We start from the raw sequence: 8,427 nt of genomic DNA, 5'->3' as shown, positions 1-8,427 counted from the left end.
GAATCCTTTGCGGTTTTACCCCTGAATGACGTCACATTTTTGGTGGGCCGGTCTCTAGTCAAAATGCCCGGGCCGATTTTTTGTCCCAGTCCAGCCCTGGGTCACGCCATAGAAGTCTGATCATGTTCCTTGGTAAATGTGACTGTGCAATAGAGAGTAGTTGTCCTCCAGTTTGTTGAAAAACAAAAGAAAAATGTTCATTTCATCGTGAGGAAGTGAATGGACTTACAAGTTGTGCAATTAGGACAGCTGGTAAATGAAAATTGGTCATACCAAAAACTTCTCAATGAAGTTCTGCTATCACAGAATGCATGCACCATAGTTCAGGTCATGTCCAGTAAAGTCAATGTGCCATAATAACCATTGTATTAACGATAAATTTAATAACGCTGCATAGCAACAGTTACTCAAAAAACACTTTTTATCCATAACAAGAACAGCAAAGAAACTATACAACAGAAAATGCAAATGCTATTTATGCTCTCCTCATAACAATGATAAGAAAAAATAAACTGGGCCAATAAGACATGCTTGTTATTACAGGGATATACATGTTAATGTGATCCCCCCCTGCTTTGTATTTTGCCAGTTCTCTTATCTGGAGATCATACTTGGCAAATAACACTCTCAAGGAAAAGAGCACATACAGCACTATCTTTCTGTTGAACAAAACCCCCGTCTTAAAAGACGATTTGGCGAATACAAGATCATAAAATTATCTTTTTTTCGCTTGCTTCAAGGCCATATTTCACAGGACTGATTAGTTAGCAACATCCCTCTCGCCGGTAGGCTAAGTGATTTTTAGCCAATAACAAGTTGAACTCGGTGGGTGGGGTTGTTAGCTAAGATGCAATGATTAAGAAATGGTGCAACTGATGTGTCTATGCAAGCTAATTTGTGATATGCACTGGTAATAGATATTTAGTTTTTAATGCACCTTCTCTGTGCATGTTGTGCCATCAGTTAACCCTTCGCGTGCCAGCATGAGTGCCCAGGGTTCCCGGCCCCTGGTCTACAACACTTGAAATATAAATAGAAACGAGGTTGAAAAGACTACGAAAAAAATTATTTTAAAATCGGATAAAAGGCATTTCTGTTCAAGAAGTTGTTTTCTTTCTTGGTTAATAGGGTAACTATAACAGCACCACACAGGACAGGACAGGGCACGGTACCTCTCCATCATGGTGGCTGCCTCCTGCTCTCTTTTCCGTCTCTTTCTCTCAGCAATGCCTCGGAAAGCCCTGCCGGGACGTCAAAGCATTAAGTTGTTTTGTTTGGAAATATACGTTTTCGTTTTAGCTTCGCCTGACAGCAACCAAGGATTTTTTTGTCTGAACCCAATCTGACCCAAGGGCTAAAAAACTCTACTATTACGTGCTATATCTGGTGAGCTTAGAAATTAATGCAGCTTTTAAGTTGATGTTTGTTATAAACAAAACTAACTAAAATGCCACACAGTAACAAAAGGAAACTAAAAAGCCCATAGGGTCTAGTTGGGTTCGGGCATAAAGTTTAGTTAGGGTGGTATGGGAAGACACTAAAGGTGTCAAAGGTGAGAGGTTTGAAGTCCAGTAGGGTTAGTGAGAGTTTAGTTAGCTTTGGTGAGTAGTTAAAGTTAGCAGCACAGGGACATCTAATCCACCAAAGGCAGAGGACATTGAGGATAATTGCATGTACACTCACGCACACACACTCACAAACTACAACCACAATGTAGGAAAAGACACTGAGGCAACAAAAGACGACTTTATATTCATTTAAATATGAATGTTAAATTCTTTTTTGTGCAGCTTCAACAGCCATTATGGGATGTATTGGTTTTTTTCTTGGTTGGTGGGGTCGTATTATTTTGTGTAGGTCTCAAAAGGTCAGGCCTAATCAAGACTTTTAGAACTTGTTGCCCTGGCTGTCTTCTGACCAATTTATCTCATCTTTATGAAAAGCCTCTAGGAAAGACTAGCTATTTCCTGATAGCACAGAAACTCATTGTGTTCCCTTACTTGTAGGAGGTTGAAAGAGAACCCAGTTAAACTTCAGAAATGGATTATCAGACCAGGACTGAGATGTGACATCCTCTGTTTCACATTTTGATGTACTGAGAAATATTTCTGCACCACAATTTTTGCAACACATTATTAACCATTCTGCCAAGTGTGTAACAGTATGCCTACACCGAGGTGCCTTTCCCAGTAGGGACAGTAATGGTTCTGACAGGGCGTCAGACATAATGAGAATCATCTGTGACAGCGTATGTCAAAAACAAAGTCCGGTCCTACGGTCTGGTTTTCACCAACGGACAGACAGACAGGCAGGCAGCTGATGAGCCCTGGGATGACAAAACATGAGGCTGAATTCACTGGAGTCTGATTATTATCCAAAAGCTCTCTGCATTGCTATTGCAGAATTTTTTCCCCTCGTGAATTCACTCACGTTTTGTTCCTTCTCACTGCAAAAACAAACAGGTTGGAAGAGATGTTTCCTTCAGCCTGTCCCTCCTTCCACCATCTGCTATCACCAGTATATTTAAAAGCTGACAGCCTACTTCCTCTATTGTGCGATAAAGCAATCCTTTAAATTTTCTGCCAAATTTATCAAGCAGCCAGCAGAGAGAGAAGAAGAAAAACAGATTTTTCGCTGTTTTTGGCAGTAGGCACATGCGGTTTTATAGTTTCAAACAGTGGTTTACATAAGCTTAAGCCTGTGAAGTCTAAGCCATCAAAGGTGAAAACACTAAAAGCAAAAGTGACCTACATATTCTGAGTTAAGGTTTGGGTTATTTGCTGATGATGGTGACTTAGACCTTAGAGAGTTAAATATGAGAAGATAAGTTATAATACTAAAGATCTGAAGATATTAAAGTATTGAAACTTAAGCAGTACTGGGGGCGGCTTTATGTCTGCTGACAGCTAGATTGGTAGTTGCAAATGAGAGTTAGCAAACATTTGAAAAAGTGTATGATCTAGAATTTCATCATGTCTCACATGATGCATGGTCACCTTAAAAGTTTACCAAGAAACTTGGGAAAAATGTTGTTTCCAGAATTTGATCAACCAAGTCCAGTTCTCTATGTTTAATAGGAGTTCCCAGTTTACCTTAATAGATGGAATCATTAGCAACCAAAAAGCCTTAGAGACTCTTGTTTATCTTTCTTTACAGTAAAGCCATACAGTCTACTTTTGACACCAGCAAGAACGGATATCACATGTGTGATCAACCTTATTAAAAAAAAAGACTAAAATTATCACCTGGTCGTTGATTGGTCACATTGCAGTTTAGATTACTGCTTGTTCAAACACATAATGTATGAAAACGCTCATGTCCCTTTATTAAATTCCTTTAAATTCCTTTAAAGATAAGTGATTCACAGTCACATCCCCTGTATGTAAGTAATGGTGTTAGATACTGACTAGACAACTGTTTTTGCAGAACATAGTGATGTGACCATAGATTGCTGGGGCCAGGAAAATAATTTTCCCAAAGAGAAATGAGAAACTGGGACTGCTACGGATATATTCAGTCCAATTCTGCTCAATAGTAATTTTATTGGAAATGTTATCCCTTTATAAACCACTAATGGTAATAGTAGATGTTACAAGTAGATCCTAATTGTGACCCCTTGGGAAAATCAAATGCCCACTCTTAGACTAGCTGGATGTTGCCACCAACCCTTCTTGTTTTTGAATTCCCATTTTTGAAGCCTCAAGCTGGGTCACCGAACTGTTCTCACCTTAACCTCTTTGAAACCACACATTATAATCTGGTTCTTACTCTGAAACCATCATCATAATTTAAAAGCTGACAGCCTGCTAAAATACAGTTTACACTATCTTTTAGCAGGAGGCAGGTGTAGTTTCATAGAGTAAAAAAAAATAAAATCTTATAAAACAACCAAAGTGTTTTCGTGGAGATATGAATGTGACAGTATAGCTATGGAAGGGACAGGAAGCAAAATGTGCAAAGGACTGCACTGAGACATTACAAGAATGAAACAAAGCTTTCATTGGTTTTGTGAGGGACAAAAGAGGCAGGTGACGTGTGATTTAATCACATGATTTATAAAACACTGTAAAAACATGTCTGCTATTAGCTGTTCACTGCTTATAGCTAGTTAGCTATAGCTAACTTATCTCTGCAAGTTTTCTATAGTATTGTCTCCCCAAAAAAGCCTCTGCTGTGTTTTGTGAGCTATTTTTTTGTGAGCTTATGTTGTGTTTTTCCTTTTTCTTATGTGTTTTATTCAGCTTTTTTCTATTTGCCATTGTTTTCTTAAGTTGCTATGCATTTGACCTTTCAGGGCTGCTGTACGACTCAGACCTCAGAGGGTTAAACAGCATTACTAAGATTTATCTATAGACTTATGCACAAGAAAACAGCTTTGAGTTCATGGTTTTAGTTTTCAAACATAACTTTGGTAGTCAAGTCACCACTGCTACACTGTCTTTATCAGAAATATATCAAAGGAGTTCATTTTAACAAAGAATTGTTGCTATTTAAATAATGCTTGGCATGACCTACTTTTCATTCCTACCAAACCTTCCTTGCCTTTAATCTTACATCCACATATTGACATCCCATCCAGCAGACACCGAGGTTGGGGGAATAAGGTCACAGTAGACTGACTAGCACAAAGCCACATGAGGAACAGAGTTCAATGCGAGTTACCTAACTGGCATAGCAAGAAAAAAAGAAAAAGCAACAAGGAAGAACAGTGGGGGCGTTTGAAAGATTTACTCACGATATTCTACAGTCGTGGTTTGGAAGGCCGCCACACAGTGTGGAGAGGAAGAAGAGGAGACAAAAATGAAAGAGAAGTTAGCAATAGGGCCAGCCAAATACTCCACATACCCAAATTTTGGAGTGAGATTTATGTTCCAGTTCTCATTTTCAGGAGACACAAAATGGAAGAATCCTACCTATAAATAAGTGAGCAGGGACTGGGATTCAAATATGACATGCACATTGAATAAAGTGAGGAAGAGGAGATGATGACTGATGAAATATGTACATGTATGTACATCTAAAGTGTACCAAAATATCTCACCAGTTGGTTCTCAAGGACTGGCTATAACCAAACACTTAGTTTAATGTGTAGTCAATAATGTGTAGTCAATTAAACTGTGATATATCCATCATTCAGCCTGCCATTTAAATCAAAAGCGAGAGTCAGACCCATATATCAGTTTGACTCTAATACGGACACAGGCAGTCGGAAACAGATCGGGAAAGGAAGGTGAGACATATGGATAGCAAAGAGGGAGTGTGGGAGAGAAGAAGGGAAAAAAAAGATCATGGTGGGTGCGCTTTGTCTGTTTGAGAGTCATAATTATAAGGTCAGGGTGATAGGTGATAATTAACCTGTCAGCGAGACTGGAACGGAGCTGTGTGTGTGCGTGTATGTGTGTCTTGGTTAAGGCACGTACACGATCTAGACCAACACATTTCCAGCTTTCTAAATGTGTTGATTTCAAAGACTCTTGGCTGCTAAGTTTAGAGGAACAAGTACTATGCACAACACTGGAAACAGGTGCGTTCCATTCAGCTGGTATCATTGTTTACTGGGACACTTGTTGGACCATGTTGTTAAAATTACTAAACTGTGCTTCTACCAGTACAGATCTAAAACATCCAGTTTTTCTATGGGCAACTGCTTATTTCTAAAAAAAATGTCAAAGTGGCTTCCTATATTAATAAAACCAACGAGCAGAAATGTGTGAAAGCTCATTAAGACTTTGTATTAGAATGTTACATTTGTCTCTTGGAAGGAAAAGACTGGGGCCGTATCCTGCCAACATGGCAGCGAGATGCTGTGATGCACAGAGTGGGAGTGAAGGTGGATTTCCATGCCATACTCACGCCTGCATGGTGGTGGTGGCTGTCTGAAAGCTGAACATATTCTCTTTGGGGAACCAGCTGTTAGGATTGTCCTCTGCAAACACAAATAAGAAAAGGAAGGTGTGTGTCAGTGAGCATTACATTCAAACACAGGCCTTACAAATAGCAGTGGTGTGAATAAAAACATGGTGAGAATGTGTTTAAATTCAGGCTCAGTTTGTTTATTTGTTTAAACCTTCACATTTAGTTTTATACCCCTGTCATCTGTAGATGCTCTGTCCTCGCTGTACATTCTCTCCAGTTTTTTGCGTTGCTTCCCTCCATCTCGGGGTGAGGTATCTAGGTCCAGGGAGCGCTGACTTTGGCATGGAGCCCGAATGCAGGCAACGCAGTCTGGGGTGTAGTCATCCCGCGACCCACCTCTCCTCATTCCCCAATCACGAATGTTGCCAGCGCTACCTGAGCTCTGCAGCGGCTGCGATGATGACGTTGGGCCTCCGTGATGCTGCTGGGCATGATGTTGGTTACTGCGGTGATGGCTGCTACGGTGATGGCTGCCACGGGCAGCTGAGGCGATTGGTTGGCTGGTGCAGGATAGGCCATGACTGGCAGCAGAAGTGCTCTGTGAGAGAGGCTGCTCCCGGGAGCCCTTCAGCACCTCCAACTCCAGGCTCTCCTCACTGCCACGGCCCCCGAGGGTCATCCCGCCTTCCCTGGTGATTGTGTACACCCTGGCTGGCTTCACAGCAACAGGCCCCTGTGAACCCCTGGCAGCAGGTGGGTCCTCTATGGAAAGACTGCGTTCGGCAGAGAGTCGCCGTTTGGAGGGGCCAAGTGATGCTTGAACCTGGAGAGTGTTGACTTGAGATTGAGACTGTGGGTTAGTGCTGGGATTAGACTGGCTGGACTGGGCGGGTTTAGCTATGGATAAACAACGGCTCTGTGGTGGCAGATTGTTGTTATGCAAGTGACTGACGTCTGGAGAGTCCTGGCCAGAGAAAGTTTCAGACAGTAGATGATCTGGGGATAAAGAGAAAGGGGATGAAGCAAAATTAACAAGAAAACATAGCAAGTGAGAGATAAATCATGCTGTCTGTTTTCTATATAGCTTTCATAAACGGACATCAGATAAATGCTTTCTATGTAAATAGAGTTAACAGGGAGCTTGCTTGTGTCTCTTTGGGATTTGTAGCTCTGGCAGCAGAGTGGTAAACATTTACTAGCTGCAAAGCTTTTGTGAGCACATGAGGAAAATAGAGAGGTGGCATAATGATGGAAAAAAACAAATAGCGGAAAGATGAAAGATTCAGAAATGGATGAGCACAGTACAGTCCAAGAAGCCCAGTTGTCCTGTAGGATCATGAAGGATGAATAGTTCTTCTCACTGTATAAATGGTTGCAATGCTGCAGGCTTGAAAGCAAGTGTAATCTGATGGGACTTGCTAGTTTTTCATTTTGTGTGTCCTGTGGATAAATAAGTATGGGTATAGTGATAATTTTCCGATGCCTTTAATTTAGTTTTATCTCCTTATAAAGATGTTCGTTTTTTAACAAATCTTTTTAATAATCATTGTCTTTCTATTTTAGACAATGTTTGTCCTGTCTAAACAAGACTAGCTCCGGTTTCAAAGTCATCTCCCTGGATAAATGACACCATTCGCCTCTCAAAGCGTTGCCGCCGTAAGGTTGAGCGTTTATGGAGGAAAACACGTTTGCATGTCCATCTCCTTCATTTAAAGGACCTTTTAGTCCCTTTTAACACTTCACTTCGAGATGCGAGGGCTGCCTATTTCTCAGACTTAGTGTCTAAGAGCAGAGGTAACCTTCTATCTATGGTACTATTCAACACCATTAGTGATATTGTTACTCCTGCTCCACCTGCTGTCCCAAATTCATCAAATGAAGATTGTGAAAAATTTCTTTCTTTCTTCGTTGAAAATGTCAGTAACGTGAGGAACAATATCTCTCCTTCTGTGTCTCTCTTATCTGCTCCAACTCAAGCTAGGCCTGTAATTTTAGGAAGATTTTTACCTGTGTCCTTACCAGAGCTGTTCAAGTTAGTTAATTCGATGAAAGCGTCCTCCTGCTCTCTGGATATTTTACCTGGATCTTTATTTAAAAATGTCTTTTGGTCTATTGGTCCCTGTGTGCTCACAATTATCAATACCTCACTGGTTTCTGGTCAGGTCCCTGTTTATTGTAAGAATGCTGTCATTCACCCACTGTTAAAAAAACCTAAGCTTGATGCTTCTCTTCTTAGTAGCTACAGACCGATTTCAAAATTACCGTTCATTGCTAAGATTTTAGAAAAGCTTATAGCTGTTCTAGAATACAGCATTCTGGATAAATTCCAATCTGGCTTTCGTAGAGCTCACTCTACTGAAACTACACTTCTTAGAGTCTCCAACGACATTTTGATGAGATGTGATGCAGGAGAATGCTCCGTTCTGTTGATGTTGGACCTGACCTCCGCCTTTGATAATGTGGACCATCATATTCTGCTAGATAGGCTGAGACACTGGGTGGGTATATCAGGGGCTGCTTTGGACTGGTTTGAATCCTATTTGCATGAACGATCCTTTTCTGTGGCTACCT

The 8,427-nt window shown here is 40.9% G+C and overlaps 1 protein-coding gene across 3 annotated transcripts in view; it reads right to left on the bottom strand.

Moving 5' to 3' along the window:
- Window positions 1-8,427, bottom strand: part of LOC102197052 (NMDA receptor synaptonuclear signaling and neuronal migration factor-like) — a 67,776-nt gene that overhangs the window by 35,903 nt on the left and 23,446 nt on the right. For 2 of the 3 annotated variants that reach the window (XM_005745798.1, XM_005745800.1), the window contains exons 3-6: window positions 6,088-6,852; window positions 5,854-5,926; window positions 4,736-4,741; window positions 1,173-1,241 (exon numbers count right to left, since the gene is read on the bottom strand). In XM_005745798.1, coding sequence (XP_005745855.1) covers window positions 1,173-1,241; window positions 4,736-4,741; window positions 5,854-5,926; window positions 6,088-6,852 — 913 coding nt within the window. The remainder of the gene's footprint in view (window positions 1-1,172; window positions 1,242-4,735; window positions 4,742-5,853; window positions 5,927-6,087; window positions 6,853-8,427) is intronic. The other variant, XM_005745799.1, reaches the window with a different exon arrangement.

The sequence above is a fragment of the Pundamilia nyererei genome, unplaced genomic scaffold, assembly GCF_000239375.1.
Source record: "Pundamilia nyererei isolate P.nyererei 1_Seehausen unplaced genomic scaffold, PunNye1.0 scaffold00167, whole genome shotgun sequence".
NCBI lineage: Eukaryota > Metazoa > Chordata > Actinopteri > Cichliformes > Cichlidae > Pundamilia > Pundamilia nyererei.
This window is presented reverse-complemented; position numbering and strand designations above follow the sequence as displayed.